The sequence below is a fragment of the Sebastes fasciatus genome, chromosome 18 (assembly GCF_043250625.1).
Source record: "Sebastes fasciatus isolate fSebFas1 chromosome 18, fSebFas1.pri, whole genome shotgun sequence".
Classification (NCBI taxonomy): domain Eukaryota; kingdom Metazoa; phylum Chordata; class Actinopteri; order Perciformes; family Sebastidae; genus Sebastes; species Sebastes fasciatus.
The window spans coordinates 28484621-28506368 of NC_133812.1; the positions used below are offsets into that span (position 1 = coordinate 28484621).

Here is a 21748-nt window from a genome sequence, read left to right on the forward strand (position 1 = left end):
TGTGAGACTTGGCTGCTGCTCGGCTGCATGTCGGGAGTGATGTCAGCTTTCTGGACCGGTCACCGCTGATTAGAGCTCTTGCACAAACCGCCGGGAGGATAAAAACCTGCCTTGTCTCAGCCCACGATGACTGGGAATGTATTGTAATGTGGACGGTTAACGTCGCCTGGGGTGAGAGTTTTATGTTGGGTGAAACAGAAAAGAGTGTTTCAGCTGTCTCAGATAATTTAAGATGTCATGATGGGACATTTAGCCGAGGAAATGACAAATCAAGACAGACAGTTTCCTGTAGAGAAACAAAGAAAGCAGAACTCAACTCGATTAAACAGCATTAATGTGTTTGCTGCCAAATGTCTGCATGCTAATGGACATCTTTATCTTGAATACAAAACTGCAGTGCAAGTGGCAGTGTCTGCCAAATACTATACATGTGGATGTGAATGTAAAGTAAAGTATAGAGGGGCGAGGATTAAAATACCGGCCCTACACGTCAAACTATGGCGCTCTACAGGGCTGTAGTTAGCGTAGGGAGGTCAGGGTGAATGGTCAAAAAAAAATAATAATACAGGACTTTCACCCAGGAGACTATGGAGGGTGGAACCTGCCAAAATAAAAAAATAAATTAATAAATAAATAATAATAAATACAACAGAAGTTTTGGGAAATAAATAAAGGGTGAAATGCAAAGGGGAAATCATGTATAAATAAATAGATAAATGCATAAATACATACATTTAAAAATAAATAAAAAAGAAGTGCAAAAATAAATAAAAATAAATGCAAAGATAAACGATTAAATAATAAATAAATACAAAGATAAATAAATTTAAAAATTAATAAAAATAAATACATAAATAAAATAAAGAAATCTTTCAAATAAATGTAGCCATTAATTGATTCATAAAATTTCAAATAATCAATAAACAAATAAATAAATAAATATAAATGTGAAAATAAATTAATAAAAAATAAATGCATAAATAAATAAATACATATTAAAATTAATAAAAAATAAAAATAAAAGGGAAAATTAAACAGAAGAGTAAATAAATAAGGGAATTAATACAAAGATAAATAAATAAAGAAGCAAATTAAAACAGAAATATCAATTTATGTCACATTTTATCTACATTTTAGGGATGTCAAAGTTAACGCAATAACGCGTCTCACCTTGTTTTACATTAAACCAGGCTGCATGTATGATTTCTATTTCTGTGGCAGCCTCTTCACGGCCCTGCTGCTCACTCATCGGTGGAGCTTTAAGACCTCCTTATAAGGTGGCAGGTAATGACGGTCGCTGCAGTCAACGGCAGAGGTTGTCTGCAGCAGGATTCTGTATATAAACCTGTATCTCATGTAATTGAAATAAGGTAGCTACTGCAGAAACCTTACTGTTGTTTGGACGTTTCAGCTGTCCTGAGTCTTTTCTCCTTCTCTTCATGTGCTGCCGGCGGTCTGTGCCACTTCACCTGCCGTATAGGTAGCCTATTGCTCAGCACATTCTCCGTCACAATCCTTCAAAAATGATCGTATCTGCTGAGTGTCTCTAAAGTAAAGAAGCTCTGCTGAGGACAGAGTCCAGATGAGAAACTCAACAGACGAACAAAACTTATCAAACTTGTCAAACAGGTATATTGAAGATGTTCCGTCTTAAATCTCAACATAGAAACAGTTTTTACTGACGTGGTTTCGCCACGTGCCGATAGCACCGTTTATAATGGTTCTATTCTGGATGTAGCTGTGACGGTAATGTGAGCCTGTAGTGACATTCAAGCCTCAACTGTAAGTGTCACTATTTCAAGCACCGTTGCTTGATAGACTGATATTAGTCAAGCACTGTACAGTATATTTCAGCCTGCAATGTCGAGTGCTTTTTCCACACAATCATAAAAGGCAGAACGACACGTTCGCTGATGATGCTGGAACGCTGCGCTGGTTTCCTGCAACACTGTTAGTCTTTACATGCAGCCTGGTACGCATTATGCTTTTTGCTGCCGTATCATTCACTGTGCAGGTAAATGTGCAGATGTACTTGTGTCACCAGAGGTATCAAAGTGAAGGAAATGCAAAGTGGACACCTAAGGGGTAAAGATTCATTGTGTAGTCTGAGCTCAAACAGCTTGTGACTGGGTTAGAGAGTTTGTCTGGGACTGGATAACCACTTGAATAGTGGGAGAAGTGAGGAGGATTGTTTAGCTTAGTTGTCCTTGTTTTTAGCTGTATATCTATTAACACATTCTCACTCCCATATGGTCAAATACCGCCGCTTGATCAGCGCCCCTCGGTATCGGAGACCGACACACGGGATACCCTCTAGCGTTACTTTTGGACGAACCAGGGACAGCGTGTCAATATACGCTCATTACATGCATAGTGTCCTTTCAAAATAAATTTCTGTTTCCACATGGGCGGCTGTGGCTCAGAGGGAAGGGCAGGTTTTCCACCAATCGGAAGGTCGGTGGTTCGATCTCCGGCTGCTCCGGGTCACATGCCGATGAGTCCTTGAGCAAGACACTTAACCCCAAATTGCTCCCGAAGGCAGATCCATCAGTGTGTGAATGAGTATTTAGATTAGATCCTGATGGGCAAAGTTGGCACCTTAGTAGCCTCTGCCATCAGTGTATGAATGTGTGTGTGAATGGGTGAATGCTGACATGTAGTGTAAAGCGCTTTGAGTGGTCAGAAGACTAGAAAAGCGCTATATAAATGCAAGTCCATTCACCATTCACAGGAAGTTGGGTATAGGCAACAGGAAACGGTCGTGGTTGACGTTAACTCCACTGACTAACGTCATGTGACTTATGGGACTAACGGTACTAACACGTCATGTGATTAACAACTGACATGACAAAATAAGTCAGCGGTCTCCTGGTTGAAAGTCTTGTTTGTTTGACCCATCCACCAGCCCTTCCGCCCTTAGCGGACTTAGCTCTGTCTGTTGAATAACCTTAACCCGGGTTAGTTTACATTGGACTTAGTTGAAAGCTTGGTGTGTCGCATACAGTAGGTAAAGGGTGCCACCGTGCGTCGGTCTCTGATGCCAACGGGCACTTACCAAGAGGTGGTATTTGACGAGTTGGGAGTGAGAACGCGTTGGTGTTTCCATTGAGAGCAAGAAAATACCAGAGTCTAATTCCTTGTATGTGTTCACACTTGGTCATTAAAAATCCCATGCATAGCTGCAGACTCTTGTTGCTTGATGGTCATGTTTTGGGTTTTTTGGTTTACATTTATTGGTGGAAGTTAAACATCTGTGTTTCTGAAGGCTGTCTCACAAGGACAGAAAGTGTGATACCAGTTTTAGCCGTTTTCTGTTTTAATCTCGTTAAAATATCAGATATTAGATTTTGTGATCTCATGACTAAACGACCCCGTTATTATGAGGTAATAATATTCAATCAGTTGTTCTTGTCAGTTCCAGTTTGTCTGGCTTCACTGTCTCGACTCTCATGAAGAGAACAGCAGCGGGACAAACGTTGTGAAACACAGGCGCAAACAATTACTTTGGTATGTACCGATGACGAGATGATCAAGCTGTGACCTCGAGATAACGGGAGTATAAAGCAGCACGCAGCGCGGAGCGACTGAGGTCACAGTTTCCAGTTCGCTTGGTATTGGTATGACATCATCACAGAGCGTTCTGACCCAACTCATTCTTTTATGATGTCGAGATGATAAAAAGGGAGTGAGCTGATCAAAATGTTCATATGGATCTAATAATGTTTCTGGGGACTTTCGCTCATGTTGCAAATATTCTTTTATAGTTATGAATCCACTCAAACATTAGAGCTGCTGATTTCACTGATTTTTATAAATTTAACCAATAAATGGAGTTAATGACTCAATTTCTGTGGATGATAATCTGCAGATTCATGTGCCATCATGTAAAATAATCTCACCACAAGGCCCCGTTTAATAGCTCTCTGGAGCTTTCAATCATATCACATGATCTTCCTCAGCAGATACTTAGTTGTTGTGGAATTGTAGATGTTTAAATTTTCCACTTTTCAAAAAAAATAAAAAATTGAGCTTCAAAGTTCATTCTTGACCAGACGGCAACCTCCGGGTCTGAGAAGTGAAGACACTTTTCTACTTGCATTCTATCTGATAGCCAACAGGGACGTCTGATTGTATAGAAGTCGATGAGAAAATGAGTCTACTTCTCTCTTGTTTAATTACCTCAATAAATATTGTAAACATGAGTTTATGGTCTCAATCGCTAGTTTCAAGTCTTCTTCAATACAGCATGATGTTCATTTAGTAAATGATGGTCCCATTTGGAGTCAGATAGACCATAAAGCAGGGGATGCTTTAGGGCGGGGCTACCTTTTGATTGACAGGTCGCTACCACGGCGTTGTCTGGTCTGGAAGTTCTCCGTGTTTTCACTAATATTTTGGTAACCTAAAAATGTCTTATTCAGCGTTCAGTTGTACTTAGCTCCATCCTCTCCTGTTGATTATGGTTGCAAAAAAAAACAAACAACGATGGGCAAAAACCAAGATGGCGATATGTGAAAACCAAGATGGCGACGGTTAAAAACTAAGATGGCGACGGGCAAAAACCAAGATGGTGATGACCAAAATCCAGGATGGTGACGACCAATAAACAAGATCGCGGATGGGCAAAAAACAAGATGGGGATTACCAAAAACCAAGATGACGATGGTCAAAATTAAAATGAGCCCATGAGTTAATTTTCTTCTCTTAATTCTTCTAATTGCGTACAGTTTTGCAGAAATATCTGCTTTTGTGAGGTTATAGGATTATTTATCTGTGGTTTATCCTGCTGCAGTTTCATTAATGCATCTTTAAGCTGAGAGCAGTCAAGTAACTTTAAGCTGATGGCTTTGGAATGATTTTATTTTAGGAGATGCACAAAAAGAAATAAATGCATTGATTTTTTTGCTGGTCTGATTCTCCTGTTGAGGTGAAATAAGGACGTCGAACCAGTGAAGCGTTAAGTCAGAGGCATTCGGGGAATGATGAAATCAGACAGATCTAACAAATCAGGATCCCCGTTTGACTGAAATATTAAACAGTGATTAATGACAGGAGTATATTTGTTTTGGCTCCGCTGTAAAGTCATTCTTCATCTGCCTCTGAGGACTCTGAGTTTCTGAAGCCTTCCTGCAGCACAGATGAGTGACCGCATTACTTTCCCCATTATGGTGAAGTTACAGCGACAGGCCCGACCTCACCGAGCTGATCGTTCCCTTATATAGGCATTTTATAAATCTACATGCCTAAATCATGTTGCACGTGAAAAGCATGAAGTTTGAAGACCTATAAAGTTGAGCTGGTGAATTTGGACCGCTGCCATCGCTTCCAAAGCAGACCACAGGGAGCTCTGCTCAGTTGCATTAAAGCCATCTTCTATTAGACGTACTATCAACCAAGCTAAGTACAGTTTCAAATCATAAAGCCTGATGCCTTTACAGTACTTACTTACTGAGCATATCTCATTTCTTTAATGTGTTTCCTCTTGAAACAGGATGTTTGGATGGGACATAATGCAGGAAAGGATCATTACAATTGTAAACTAAAGAGATATCAGCTAGCAAGAGAGAGGCAGTTGGTTAGTTTCACTTTAGATATTAGTTTATAAGTAAAGGAAAGAAAAATAAGACACAAAATAGACGGAGCAGTGCAGCGCCAATGAGCTTAATAATAATAATAATGATATAAATGATACAAATTTGAAAAAGTTACTAAAAGATGATGGACAAACTCTGTTTTATTGGCTGGTTAAATTTTTATGAACTTTAAACTTAAAATGATTTTATGGTAGGAAATTCCTGGTTCCCAGAGGATGAATCCGAAGGATTTTTGTGATTGCCTAACTTTCCATTAACATCACTAACCCCGGGTCTAAGCCGCAAGCATCACGCTCGCGTCACAACAAAGCTGACACTAATGGTACGTGTTCACAGGGGTGTTTTTTATGGCGAGGGATCGCCTCGCTTCCCAGCATTGGACGCTTGATGGGCAATCACCTGATTGGACAAATGCTAGTTCGTTCGTGGTCTGCAGCTCCGAGCTTTCAAACCGGAACCAATATGGCGGCTCTTTCGGAAACTTTCTTCTCTTATATCACAGAAAATAAATCACCGAAATGTGTTTCTGAAAATATTTTATTTGATGAATCAGTTATTATTTTAATCGACAACAGTTAGTTTAAAGTTCCTAGGGAGTTTCCGGAGGCGGCGAGTCGCGTCGGACGCCTTTGTTTTGCATAAAGTAGCCGAGACCTCAACTTTATGCAAATGAGGAGCGGGCGACGTGACGGCCCGCTCTTCATTTGCATAAAGTTGCACAACGTGTGTTATGCTAATATTAGCATGACTCAGCTGTGACTTCCAGCTTTGCTAACAGAATACATTAGCATGTTTACATACAACACTTTCGGCGTCTCCAGAGCAGCTGCCCAGTTTTACCAGTTTACCTTAGCGGTAATAAGACCAACGCTGGCCCAGTTAGTGGTCCGTTCCAACTACACACTGAAGCGTATCGTCTGTCTGTCCTTCGCCTCTATATTAGTGAGCCGGACCCGGTGCAGCAGTCGCAGCTGTTTGTTTGGTGAAATTTGAAGAGGTATTTTTAGGGTCTCCCCCCTTGTGTTGTGCAGAGTCCAACAAGGGGAGACTCCAGGGCTATCACTTTATGACCCATCAGCAATCTCATACATGCCTGAACCTCCATTTGTTCCTCCACAGCTCTCACACTCCTCCACAACGCCACTCCTTGTAAATAAACAGCCGCTGCCTGTTTATCACGTTAGCTTACAACGCCTTGACAGTTGTTAACCAAACAGAGGTCACGTACGGTCAAAAACACCAGAACCATCCACCGGGTCATGTTTCTGTTCAGCTCATATTGTGATGACATATTAGAGACGTGTCCTCGGGTAAATATAGATCATGCTAGCACGCCTGGCCTCTGCGGTCGGTAATTGTTTTCTCTTTTCTTGACAACATGATCTGCATCATTACACACGTCTCATGATTAAAGGCAAAGATGACTGCCATAGCTGACTTACATTCATTGTTAGCATTGGTGAAAAAATTAGCTGTTCCTTTATGGCTCAACAGTCCATCGAACGTATCTCGGCTTCGAGGAGCTAAGTCACCCATCGGCGGCCATATTTGGTGGTAGATATACGTAAGATGTTTACGATTTCTAACAATTCACCACACAACTGAAGGTGTTTGTATGATTGCAGAGTTGGTTATATATGAAAATACTATGGCAATATTGAACTTTATCCTTTAAATGTGGGTTTAATTACCTTGAACAGAAGACTTTAGCTGACTTGAGGCGTCCATATTTGTTTGCATTGTTAGCTAGTCAGTGTCTGTCAACGGTGGAGGAACCAATAACAGTTATTGTAATGGTCAAGCTGCCATTTAATACCTTTTTTAGTTAAGGATACTTTTCTTGAATTTTTTTTTAACATTGTTTTGTGGCCTAAATTGTTGGTATTGCTGGAAAAAAAACAAGTCTGGTCAAGGACCAAAGTGGACTGACCAACTGACTCGCTATCCCCAGATCAAGCATAGCTAAAATATGACTAATTAAGCTTGTCACAAAGACCTTTAATCGGGACACATGGCCGTTCTTTGGGGTTCAAACCTGTGACCTTCTCATTACAGGACGAGCTCTCTAACCACTAACATACCTCTTCTACCTCCTCATCCACCGGAGGTCTCGTGTGTCGACCGCGGTCCTACAGCTGTCTGAGGTTTTTATCTGGTCTCAAGCGTAAATCAGAGGGACCAGTTCAGCCTCATCACGTCTCCATAAATATCCCTCCCCGAGGAGGACGAGGGCTATATTTATGGTTTATTTACATTTGTTCCATAGGAGTTTTGTGAGTTTCTGAGGCCGTCTTTCACTGCAGCGGTTGCAGACATTACGACGTAAACACATCTTTTAAAGCCTTAAAATACACGTGAGACTCTAGACTTTATATTAAAAGCTTAGATAGTAAACTACGTTATAACAGAGGTTTGTAAAAGTTTAAGGAACTGGTGGTATTTCCATTTCCAAGACGTCATGTAGGTCTTCGGAGACAAACCCTCAAAGTGGAATCTATCATCAGTGCTTGACATCATCATGGTGTAACACTGATAAAGGTCACTGTGTGAAATGACTCCATGAATCAGAGTTCCTCTCTTGTGAAGGTAAACTGTTTACACGGATCAGTTTGCTCATCTGGGACTCGATACGACACCGCGCTGGCATGTGGTGACGCGCTTCAACTGAGACCTGCAAAACCTTTTGATGTAACACTTGGCAAAACTTCAACACTAACCTGTAAACAAAGCGTCTCTATTTACAGACCTTATACTCTAGAAACATGCAAATGAAAGCTTGTTTCCATCCACTACTGATGTGTGATTACATCCCCATATCCAGGCTCGATTTTGCCCACCAGCTCTCCCAGTGACTTTCCCAGTGACTCTCCCAGTTCACCGGTGCTGACCATCAGAGTAAAGACAGCCCTGTGGTTTTGACGCGTTGGGGAGATCTTGGCATCTCCCCTGAAACAACTATTAATAACAGGCGGCGGTAACACGGTTGCTACCACTTCACTGCCAGGATTCTCTGTGGTTGAGTCACGGCCTGCTTTCATCCCGACCTGCAGGGGAGACTCGTTTAGGGATGCTAATTTTGAAAAATGTTCTTAACCGATAACCGACCCTCGTTAACCGATTATTAACCGTTAACCGACAAGATTTGTGCCGCTATAACCTAAAAATCACAAGTTGCGTTAATGCGTTAAATTAATTAGTGGCGTTATTATTGCGTTGACTTTGACAGCCCTAATTTTCACAAATAGAATAAAGCTTTAACACATTTGAAAGCGTGTTTCAGACAGCGTCAAGACTTTACCTAAAGTGTCTTAACATGCTTTCACAACAGTAAGGGATCAGTCGCTCAGCAATGAAAGTTAAGTGTCCCTTAACTTTCCCCTTAACTGCCGAATCAGAAGCTAACTTCAGCGTGGTTTTGCCACAAAGCTGTGAGCTGTCGTCCCCGTTAAAGGCCTTTAAAGAATCATGTTGCATGTTTAAAGTATTACTCTGTTTTACATAACTGCCACACATGTTCCAAATCATACTATTATTTATTTTAGATTTATCTTCCAGGCAGCTCTCGGTACAAGATGAGTTTAGCATGCAACAGAAAGTTAAAGCTTTGATAGGTAAGATAGGTAATCCATCATGGTTTCTTCTCAGAGTCATCACTTGCTAATGTGCTCTCGTGGTGCATTCAAGAACAACATTTGAGCCAAAAAGCATTAAATTTATGGGCTGGAAAATCAAGTAAAGAGAGACAATAAAATGAAAATGAACTAAAAGCAGTTGCTGCCTGGAGGGGAGGAAATAATCTAAATGTTATAGTGTGGTCTGCTTTTCTAGGATCACTGTTTCATTTATTGGCTTCTATTTTGTTTCTACTCTCAGGTAGAAAATGCGATCGAGGAACTGCACCATGGAGGGTCCAGATGACGGACACATCCAGCCCACTAAAGGCTTCATCAAGGAGGAAGACGAGAACACACCAGAGCTCACAAAGAGGAAGATGAAGGTCCAGCGGGAGGAGAAGGACGGGAGGACGGCGAAACCTCAGAGCAGGAAGACAGCGGCGCCGCTGGATCTGTCAAAGACGGACCTGATGCAGCTGCTGGGAATCATGGAAGGAGAAGTTCAGGTACGAATGTTAATATCTGTCAACCTCTTGGTGGTTTTAGACTGAGCCTCCTGTCAGATCTTCTTTAACCACACCGAACCCTCGACCTAAAGTTAACCAAATCTGACCTACTAGAGCTGGAGTTGTCCGTAAATTAGCATTTGTTTAAAGAGTTTAATGCCAATGTTTCTCAACATACTGCGATCATAACCATGAATGAAATTACAACATGTAGCCTAATCTGAAAGTTGTCGCTCAAATGATCACCATCTCTACAGTGTTACGCATCTTTTTAGCCACTTTTAGCTCCTAGTTTTGGTTTTCTGGCAAATAAAGAGCGGCGAACGCAGCATAGGCGGTCGGGGTGGATCAGTGGGAGAAAAGAACACCAGACTTTCACCAGGAGACCGCTGTTCATGTCCCGTGTGAAACCAGAAGTCAGCGTGGATTTATTCGTCACGTAACTTCCGTACTTAAGTAACGCCACTTCCGTAGTTATTTTAACCCAAACCACCATCTTTTCCTAAACCTAACTAAGTAGTTTTCTGTGAACTATATGCATGTTACAAGAGGAAATTGACACGACGTATTGCTGGAGATTTGTAGGAGAACGCACGAAAAATGAGAAATATCATTCGAACCGTTGTATGAGGATACGTTGACTGGAAATACTCCGTTTGGTTTAGGTGACGGGTGGTGCAACGGTAGAGCGTGCAGGAGGCAGGACTACGGCATATTTCTTTATATTAACCGTGGATAAAATGACTACATGTAATGTGAAAGTTGTTGCTCAAATGATCACCAACTCTGCAGCTCTATGGATCTTTTTAGCCGCTTTTAGCTCCTAGTTTTGGTTTTATGGTTCAGTCTCAGTGTTTGTCACACTACCTGCTCAGTTAGAGATTAGCTGGAGAACATAGTGGAGCATTTAGCAGCTAAAGAGACAGAAAGTGAATAATACATAAACTCAACTCCAATGTGATGATAACGTTATCCTTTGTAGGAAGTGGTGGAAATTAAATAAGGACATTCAGCATTCAACTTAAGAAGTGGGAGAATTTTCTCAAGACACCTGCAGTAATTCTTCTCACTTAGATACCTAAACATAATCATGATGATCTTTGCTGTAACTGGTCTACCGTCGGTCAACAACTCTTTTGGTGGTGGTTAACGTTGGCTCAAATGATGGAAGTTTAAAACATGTGAAGGTGGGTTGATTGGGACTCTTAACTCTCTAATGAAGGATTGAAAATAGGTGCTGGGAAGTGAGTTAGGTGAGTGAATGTTGAGTCTCTGGACTAAAACCTTGGTCATTTACTCTTTCATTGCAGTGAGAGATGGGGAATTGGGGAGTTGCTCATCGGACAGGTTTGTTACCATGCCAACTGAAGACAGGAAATAGTCGATTTACTGTCGTCAGTTAGCACCTGCAGCTGATAAAACCATAAATACAGTTTATCATCATGAGTGCGGAGACATATTGACACGTCTCGGCGTGCGATGGGTTGGATTTTTTAAAACAACCTTCGTCGGTGTGGAAACAAAACAGCCCACCGGCGGCCGCCGGGCTCCAGTCTGATAATGATTCTCTAATGGAGGCACATTTATAACATCCTCTGCAGAGCGGCAGGATGCTGCTGCCTCTCCCTCCGTTTCCATCCACTACTATCATCTGTTTGAGGCGTGTTACATATTTTCCATTATAGCGATGGGACGGAGCGACGGTTCACACAGGAAGAGCTGCTGTTAAAAACAGACTGCGTGGTTAAGGATGTCACAATAAGGTCATTTTCATCATCATCATGTCAAAATAGTAAAAGTAAATCTGGTGATAATCTATAAATAGTCCCCAAAAAATGCTCTATTTCCTCCAGTTTGTTTGATTAAAAACTACAGTGAGCAGCTGTTTTGGGAAATGACTGAGATTTAATTAAAAATTAAATTATATATTTGTGTTTTTAAAAATTAACACTGTGTTGGTTTTGGTCTTTTCATGGGATTTGTCGACAGAAAGAAAAATATAGAATAACATCAGACTGATCCTTTAATATTTGAGAACTTTGGCTTCTTTCGTTGGTTATAAATTTTTTTTTAAACATTTACTGGTCAAGATAGACACCAATTATGGAGGACAGAACCTGCCAAAATCAAAAATAAATAAATAAATAAATGACTCAATAACTAAATAAATATGCCATTAAATGTACCAAAATAAACCCGGCCAAAAACAAAAATAAATTAATAAATGACTCGATGAATAAATAAATAAATATGCCATTAAATGTGCCAAAAAATAATATAAAAAATAATATAACCATTAATTAATTTATGACATGTGACATAAATTGATTTTTCTGTTTTAATTTGCTTCTTTATTTATTTACCTTTGTATGAATTTTAAATCTATCTACTCTTCTATTTAATTTAATGTATTTATTTATTTTATTAACTTTTAGATGTATTTATTAATTTTGCATTTATATTTTATTCATTTTACTAACTTTTAAATTCTTATATATTTTGCATTAATTTATTTTAATTTAAATTTTTTTTACATGTATTTATTATTAAATTTATATATAGGCTATTTATGTAAGTAATCACCAGTAATAATCATATAAAAGATCACATTTTACACATTTTATTTACTGAATAAGTCATCGCACACTTGTCCTACCGTGTACTGTAACATCAGCAGCCTGCTGCAATGATCTGTTCTCTCTTAAAGAAATTAATAATACATGCATTTTAAAGTATTTTTGTAGATGCATCTAGATATACAGGTATATCCAGTTATCGTGGACTGGTAGGACACTTTTTTGGTGAAGGTATTTATCTAAATGTGATTGTAGAGCCCAAAGAATGAAATTAAACCTCAGTTGCCTCAGAAAGCAGTGATGGATTTGATGTCTTTATATATAAAGATGAGGTTTTGTGATGTGTACTGTCTCTGTGTCATGGCCTTGTTGTATGAAAAGAGTCGGTGTGCAGAGTGAAGTGAAGGAAACGGCTCTCTCTGCTGGTGGAAACCTGCCTCTCTCTTGGTGTTTCTGTGATGATGTCATTGTGAAAGGAGTTGATGAGGTCATATGTTGGATCCACGTGGGAGCAGCTTCACATTCAGATGATGTCTGAACATCACCGTGCAAATATTGAAGGAGTTAAAACGCCCTGAAACACAAACTAAAGCTTTTTAAAATGCTATTTGACCCTCGTCTGTTTATCTCTGGGAATTCATAGTGATTCAATATAATATAATATATTATATATAATAGGGTAAACTGTTAATGTGCATCTTGTACACTTTGATATGGATTTTAAAATACTTATATTTTTGGATTGAAGCCACTTGTAGCTGACGTGTTAATGCAGAAACATCTTTTTAAAAATATTTTTAAAAAGGTTTTATTGGAGAAATTATTTTTATTTTTCTCATTTATATATATTTTTAAATTGTATTTCTTTTTTTACTGGATTTTGCATTTCCTTATCTTATTTTTGAGCTGGTCCTTTTGAATGTTTTTTTTAATTATTATTTTTTTATTGATTTTTTTTCCCATTTGTTCCTGTTATTGTTGGTTTTTAATTTATTTGTTTGTGTGAAAAATGCAAAAGTGCTTTTATTTACAAAGCAATTTATTATTATTATTATTATTATTATTATTAATAATAAACATCCTCATTATCAGTTTTTAAATGGTCAACTATGTGTTATATGTTTTGTTTTTGTTTTTAAGAAAAAAAATGGGTCAAAACTCAATTCTGGTTATAAATAACACAAAAAATATAATAAATTATTTATAACATATTATACATAATCACAATACAAATATAATACTAATAAAACCTTATTTTGGTAGTTTTATCCCCCTGCAGCATTCAAAGGTCCACAGATTCGATGTATTCATCCATAAAAACAAAGAAATTTAAGTTCTTCTTTCCTGATAAACCGACGCTGACCACCACAAGACAGGAAACAAATACACTAAATAAGCATAAAGAAAAAAGCTTTAAAGGAGTCTGTTGTGTCTCTTCAGGCCAGAGAGGACATCATCGGCCTGCTGAAGTCGGACCGAACCAAACCGGAGACTCTGGAGGCCCACTACGCCTCCGCCTTCCCCACTAAACCCCTTCAGGCCCTGCAGAGAGACGGACAGCTCACACTCAGACACAACAGCACCGACGACGTCTACGAGAAACCCATGGCCGAGGTGAGACAGGAACATACTGAGGGTTTAGTTTCACGGATTTACGTTTGAATGAAAGACTCAGTGTCAATGTTTAATGCAGCAGTTATATTAATCCAGAAACGTCAGATATAATAGTAAATGTACTTCTTCCATCGCTGCTATGATTGATGCCAGATTACATACTTCTTTCCAGGAAACTTCTAAGGAAATTACCTTCAACCCCGTGATACACGATGAGTGACAGCCCCCTCATTTGCATAATGAGGCAGAAATGCATCAAGAAATGTAAAAAGAAAAGAATACAGAAATAAATAAGTGTGAGGAAATAAATATGGGGAAATGCAAAGGAAAAATAATGCAGAAATATATAAATAAATAAATACATAACTCAATATATACAATTTAATGAATAAATACATTTAAAAATAAATACAAAATAAATGAAATAATAAATAAATACTTTTTAAAATATTCTTAAAAATGCAAAAATAAATAAATTACTTTAAAAGTTAATAAAAATAAATAATTAAATTTAACAGTTAATAAAAATAAATTAATTAATAAATATAAAGGGAAAATAAATAGAAGAGAAGATAGATAGGGGGAAGTAATACAAAGATATATAAATAAAGAAGAAAATTCAAACAGTAATATTAATTTATGTCACATTTTATCAATTAATCAATGTCTACATTTATTTTTAATATTATTTTTGGTTTATTTAATGGAATATTTATTTATTTATTATTTATTTATTGTTGATGTTGGCAGGTTTTGCTCTCCATACTCGACCAGCAATGAACTTCAGGTGGAGATGTACTAAATCTTGGTGGAAAAATACTGTGTCTAAAAATACCAGAATCAGTTTAAAGAAATATATAAATAAATAAATAAATGTATACATAACTAAATACATTAATGAATAAATGAATTTAAAAATATATTTAAAATAAATGGCAAATAGATGCAAAACTAAATAAATAAATAGAAAAGTAGATAGAAAGGGGAAGTAATATAAAGATAAATAAATAAAGAAGCAAATTAAAACAGAAATATCAATTTATGTCACATTTGATTAATTAATTGACTCCTGGTGGAAAAATACTGCGTCTAAAAATACCAAAATAGATCTAAAGGAACTCCCCCAAGGTTGTTAAAAACCTCCAAAGGCCCAGAAGAGACTAACTGTCCTCCACTGCGAAGTCCTTGGATAAGGGACATTTCAGTGGTTAAATATATCAAACTGGTTTCAGCACCAGTGTCGTCTAAGCTTTTATTTTGGCGGTGCATTTACACCAGGGTTCATGTGAGTGAAACCAGAGCCTAAAATCAAGTTCTTTTGTGTGTTGAATACGTGAAAATGTAATTTTCCATGCTCAGTGAAGTCTGCAGGATGTGAATGAAGCTCATAATTGTGTGTAAAGAGTCTCTCTGCTCTTTGTTATCCCACAAACACAACATCACCGTAACCGTAGCTAATGGTTTTTGGGGGGATATTGTGCTGCTGTGCAGATGTTGGGTAATAATGAGTGTTTCCCCGTCAGTTGGACCGTCTGGAGGACAAACAGAAGGAGACGTACAGACGGATGTTGGAGCAGCTGCTGCTGGCCGAGAAATGTCACCGCCGCACCGTCATGGACCTGGACAACGAGAAACGCAAACACACCGACTTCATGAACAAGAGCGACGACTTCACCGACCTGCTGGAGCAGGAGAGGGAGAGGTGAGGGCCAATCGAGAGTATATCTGTATGTTTATCAGTCTTATATTCAGGATTAGGATATTCTGTTTATTTAACCTTTATAGACACGGGGTCTCATTCTCAAGCAAGACCTGGTATCATCGTCTGGAACTTTTTGATTATAGTAATAATACTAATTTTCTTTAATTCTTTTTATTTCTCTAATGTTAATTTTCAGGTTGTATTTTGAGCTTCTACTAGAACATGTTACTTTTACATGAACAAAAAAATATAGAACATACACTGTATATAAGTAGGCGACATAGTCACTGTGATGTCACCCGTTGGTTTGTGGACTGCTGTTCTGAAGCCTCCAGTTTGGCATTTTGGCCGTCGTCATCTTGGTTTCTGGCCGTTGCCGTCTTGGTTTCTGGCCGTCGTCATCTTGGTTTCTGGCCGTCGTCGTCTTGGTTTCTGGCCGTCGTCGTCTTGGTTTCTGGCCGTCGTCGTCTTGGTTTCTGGCCGTCGTCGTCTTGGTTTCTGGCCGTCGTCATCTTGGTTTCTGGCCATTGTCATCTTGTTTTTTTGGCCGTTGTCATCTTGTTTTTTTGGCCGTTGTCATCTTGATTTTTGGCCGTTGTCATCTTGGTTTTTGGCCGTTGTCATCTTGGTTTTTGGCCGTTGTCATCTTGTTTTCTGGCCGTTGCCGTCTTGGTTTCTGGCTGTTGCTGTCTTGGTTTTTGGCCGTCGTCATCTTGGTTTTTGGCCGTTGTCATCTTGTTTTTTTGGCCGTTGCCGTCTTGGTTTTTGGCCGTTGTCATCTTGTTTTTTTGGCCGTTGCCGTCTTGGTTTTTGGCCGTTGTCATCTTGTTTTCTGGCCGTTGCCGTCTTGGTTTCTGGCTGTTGCTGTCTTGGTTTCTGGCCGTCGTCATCTTGGTTTTTGGCCGTCGTCATCTTGGTTTTTGGCCGTTGCCGTCTTGGTTTTTTGGCCGTCGCCGTCTTGGTTTCTGGCCGTCGTCGTCTTGGTTTCTGGCCGACGCCATCTTGGTTTCTGGCTGTCGCCGTCTTGGTTTTTGGCCGTTGTCATCTTGGTTTCTGGCCGTCGTCATCTTGGTTTCTGATTGTCGCCCTCTTGGTTTTTGGCTGTTGTCATCTTGGTTTTTGGCCGTCGTCATCATTTAACAACCAGAAGTGACATAAGAGGGTGGAGTTAAGAGCAACCGAACGCTGAATAAGACATTTTCAGGCAACCAAAATGTTATAATTAACTTTGATGAAGCGAAAACACACTGTGAAAGGGTTAAAGTTGTAAAACAAAAACACGGACAACTCCCAGCATAGAAATGTGATAAACGGATGTAAAAACCTCGATACCAGCATGATGCTCCTACAGCAGAGGTGGAATCCAGATGTCAATCTGAGTGATCTCTTAGATGCATCCGCCTGCATGTTAGGACACACAGCTGCTGAGTTCACACACGCTGCTCTCTATAATAGTCCTGCTGCTTCCTGATTAACACACAGCAGTATGATCCTTTACTGATGAGAAAGAGACAAAATGTTTGATGAGCAATTCATTGCTCTTGAAAAACACATTCTGCAGCTGTATGTTTATTTGTCTGGTAGGAGGCATCAGATAAAACCCGGAGCATCAAGGTTTGGGATGATGGTTCTGATATGAAGAGTGATGAGTCGTGTCTTATCATGACATCGAGTACTCTCAGCACAAAGCACAGCGTCGACTCACTGAGACCCTTCAGGTTCTGAGTTGCAGGAGATTTGGTCGATGAATGGAAACCTATAAGGAAGTCTGGAATGGTAGAAGAAAAACTAAACTAATTGTGGAAAAGTAGCAGAGCTTTTACGGGGTGTAAAGACAAATCTTTACATATATAACGTGACTTTTCCTCCAGTAAAAGTTCAGTAGCATCAGTAGAGTTAAATACTGCTGGTACTTCTCTGCAGCTGGTTGTATTTGCCCGTGACAGTTTGTTATGCAAACAGAGCGTCTAATCGTCCAGCATGATCTCTGTTAGGAATGACATCACCCTGCTGGGCGCATTCATTCATGATATCACCTGCAGTGAATCTGCACGCTGACTGCAGCCAGCAGGAATGTGTTATCAGAGAGACTAAGAGCAGAGCTGCACCACGTTAAAGCAGAGAAATTAAAAGTACACACTCCAAAACAACAACACCTCTCTCTCTACTGAACTTTCTACAAAAACTCAACATTATAACCTTTAGTTTAGTTTAGTTCGCTCTCTTTTAGCTCTGTTTTTGGTCTCCACCACCAATTCCTGAGGGAAATATCTGTCTCTTTAGCTGCTAAATGCTTCATTATGTTCACCAACTATTCTTTAAATGTGTCTGTCTGCTGTTTGCTGCTGAGCAGGTAGAGTACAGTGGCTTTTTTTAGATGCTTTTAGCTAAAAAAAACAAATAGCCGAAAACGACACTGATGAGAGCGGTTAAAGTGAACCAAAACAGTAAAGCTGCAGGACATAAAAGTGGACAAAAAACCCCACTAACATCTGGTTTCAACATCAGGGCATTCTTACAATGGGAAAGGAGTCTCTTGCCTATTTTTAGCGGATTTTTCCATGTTTAAAAAACCTGCATACAGTATGTGCTAATTTTGGTGGGAAAAGGGTTTTACTGACTGGTAGAAATAATTAAAACTAGAATGGCACTCGGAGAGCGCAGACCTCCGCCAAGGTGCCTGACTTTAAAAACAGATCCCAGCTCACAGCCGGCGGTACCGTGAGGTGGTCGGCTTGTTATTAACATGGTGTGTTTCCGCGTAACGTATCGGCAGATGCCTCGCTCATTCAGAAGCCTTGTTATGTCTGTATAACGCAGGGGTCAGCAACCTTTAATATCAAAAGAGACATTTTAGGCAAAAAAAACCAAAACATCTGTCTGGAGCCAAAGAGCAAAGACAAACCAACGCCTTCGGCCTTGAAGGAGGTAATCATGCTTTTGTTGTTGTTGTTTTTGTAGGAAACCAAAACACATGTTGACTGTTAACTTTATGCTGAAAAATTCATTCAAATTGTTTCCTCGTTATCCAACCGGCATTCTTTCGAAACTACAAATTAGTAGTCGTTGTATACAAACGTAACTTTTAGGAGACGAGGGACACACATTTGTGATGTTTTTCTTCTGAGCCGGTGACTTCTAAGAGCCACCCTGAGGCCCCTGATCCCAGTCTGCTAGTGTGGTTTGAGAAGTAACAAGTTTACTCAGTTCACCATGTCTGCCTACAGAAAAATGTAGGCTTGTTCTCTGTAATTTCACAGCGGTAGACAGTAAAAAAAATCCCATTTTTATCCCCAACAACCGATGTGCCTCCTCGGTGTCAAAGCGTTCCTGTTGACTCGTCTGTTCTGAATGTTAATGTGGACGGTTGTTATTATTGGGACTATAATTAGCTGCAGATTAGCATCTCTGGGTCTGATGTGTTTGCTGTGGGCTCAGTTTTATGAGTGTTCGGGTCTCTCTCTGCTCTCTCTGACAGGCTGCCGTCAGCTCGGGATGCTATGAATAGAGCCGAACACAGAGAGGCTTTCTGCAGCGAGGTTACGATGACAGATCTAGATCTAGCTGAGCTCTACCTACTGAGGATTATCACACGTTTACAGGTTCAGGCTGCACTTTGTGAGTCTGACCTGAGACATTATGTATCATCCAATTTATTTAAATTTGATAAAAACCTTTATATTTGAGCCTCTATAGACTCTTTTACAGTTCACAAACAATGATGATGTACGTAAGTGTGCGCACGCAGTTTGGCAATGGAAGTACGGTGGAGTGCAATAGCTTGTCAAGCCATGTAAGGGTATTAAACACCGAAGATCACGAATGCAACTTAAACAAATTTACTTTTCCAGATCAGATTTTTTTAGCTAAAAGCATCTAAAAATAGCCACTTTACTCTACCTGCTCAAAAGCAAACAGGAGACAGACACATTTAAAGAATAGGTGGTGATCATAATGGAGCATTTGGCAGCTAAAGAGACAGATATTTCCCTCAGGAATTGGTGGTGGAGACCAAAAACAGAGCTAAAAGAGGGAGAACTAAACTAAACTAAAGGTTATAATGTTGATCAAGATGCTGTTAGTGAGTGGGTAGAAGACGTTAGCAAGTGGTCCAATATTCAGTCGTTAGCGTGTAACGTCACACCAGTGAGCATTTTTGATCGTGTCCTCAGTCCAGTGGTAGTCAACACGTTTGATAGCTTGCAGCCACAGATGCCACCGGTGTTTTGGTTTAACGAGGGACCGTGTTAACCGGTGACTCAGTGCGTCGTGTTTGCTCGTAGTGACGGCAGCTGTTGAAAACCCAAACAGGACATGTACTGTAGGTGTCCTCGTAAAAGCCTTCAATCAATTTTAAATACATCTGTGTTTATTTTTTATGCAAACCATTTGCACAAATTACTACGAGCAACCACGGACGCATTTGGCGGAAAGTCACCGGTTAACACGGTGACTCGCTAAACCAAAACACCTGAAACAGTCGTGATCCTGTCGGGAATCTGCTGTTGGAACATCGATTCTGACAACTGAACACGCAACAACCAGACGTTTTGATGCTGATAACAGTTTTAACTAGGGATGTTCATAATTAACCTTTTAACTGTTAACCGACATTAAGCATTTTAACAGATTAACGCTATCGGTTAAAGAAGGAGGAGTTGTATGTGACTGTATGTGTGGTGGCGGCGGCGAGCAAGAAGCCTCCGGCAATGCTAGAGCTGCTAACGTAGCACAAACACACACACTGTTTGTTGGACACTCTCTAAAGTTACGCCGGGCAGACACACAGCTGACAACCTGCTAAACTAAACTAAATGTGCGGTGGAGACTTTTACTGGGAAAGTGGCTGTATGTCCGCGACACTACATGCAGCATATTTTCATGACGTTGGTTGTAAAAGCGTCTATAAAAAAAGATTTTAAAAGAAAAAATATATATATAAAAATTAAATTACGCCTGCAAAAGTTGTATTATTTGGTCCAGTTTCTACATGTTGTCATTTGATTTATTCCTGAGTTTTCATAACCACAAGCCTTATATCACTGGAAATTACTGGAAGATATCTTTCATCCCGTAATAGTTTAAATGTGTGCAACCGAAGAAGAGATTTATTTCCAAAAATTACAGGCAGCCAACAAAAAGTGCAAGTATCTAAGCCACAAAACACAAGCAATTAATGTAAAAGAGCTCTTGTGTAATATATATAACTTGTACTTGGAGCCTCTGCAGCTGTAAGCTCTTTGCACCGCTCATATTTGGCTCATTTCACAGCCGCTGCGATGCAAAACCACAGAGCTATGACCTCATACCATCCAGCCACTATGGAGAATTTATATCCACGTCCTTTTTCCCCTTTGCACGATACGGGGTGGGGGGGTGATGGGATTATAATAAGAAAGGCTGAGCAAGTCTGGCATTGTCTGCTCCAAAACAAAAACTCCCGCCTTGCATTGTCGCCTCGTTGTTATGGAAACGCTGCTGGCTGCAAGACGGACAGAAAACTGGAGGGACATTTTTAGGACTTTAAAGTGGCTTCATGTGTTGTGTCATACCTGCTGAAAACAGGGGAGGAAGAAGAGGCTTTCTGAACCTCCTCCTCCTCCTCCTCCTCCTCCTCCTCCTCATCCTCCTCCTCCTCGGAGTCCAAAGGGCAGGGCCTCTTTGGCCTTATATGAAGGGGTTGGATGACATCACCAGCCGGCGGAGCGGTGCTCTTTAGCACAACATCCACCTTTTCTCATTGTCCGGCGATGACATGTTAGGAATGTGATGGCTTTAGTTCTCCCTCCTCCTTCCTCCCCTCTGTGGCCCCATGAGAGACTCGGCAGCAGTTTGGCTCCGGCTCAGCTTTAACAAGCAGATATGGATCAACCTGCTCTGCATCACAACCGGTTGGTAAGTTCAAGCTTTTGACTTCAGGAGGAGCAGATTGTAAAAGTCTGGTGGGAACTTTTTATTTAAACTTGCAGAACACTTGTTGAGCTGGAAACCTGTTAATGTGTCCGAGTGTCTGACTGTGTTTGACCCACATGGAGGAGAAACTGCTGCTCAGACTCCCGCAGAGATTATAGTTAAACATCTACCAACGGGGATCTGAATCCTCTCGTTGGCAGCTCTGCAGCACCTCTTACTACTGATTTAC

General features: G+C 39.9%; 1 protein-coding gene across 4 annotated transcripts in view; it reads left to right on the forward strand.

Annotated features, from left to right (window-relative positions):
- Positions 1 to 21748, forward strand: part of filip1b (filamin A interacting protein 1b) — a 39516-nt gene that overhangs the window by 7832 nt on the left and 9936 nt on the right. For 3 of the 4 annotated variants that reach the window (XM_074615171.1, XM_074615172.1, XM_074615169.1), the window contains exons 2-4: positions 9468 to 9714; positions 13731 to 13904; positions 15428 to 15606. In XM_074615171.1, coding sequence (XP_074471272.1) covers positions 9475 to 9714; positions 13731 to 13904; positions 15428 to 15606 — 593 coding nt within the window. In that variant the 5' untranslated portion in view covers positions 9468 to 9474. Of the gene's footprint in view, positions 1 to 9461; positions 9715 to 13730; positions 13905 to 15427; positions 15607 to 21748 lie in introns of all 4 variants that reach the window. The other variant, XM_074615170.1, reaches the window with a different exon arrangement.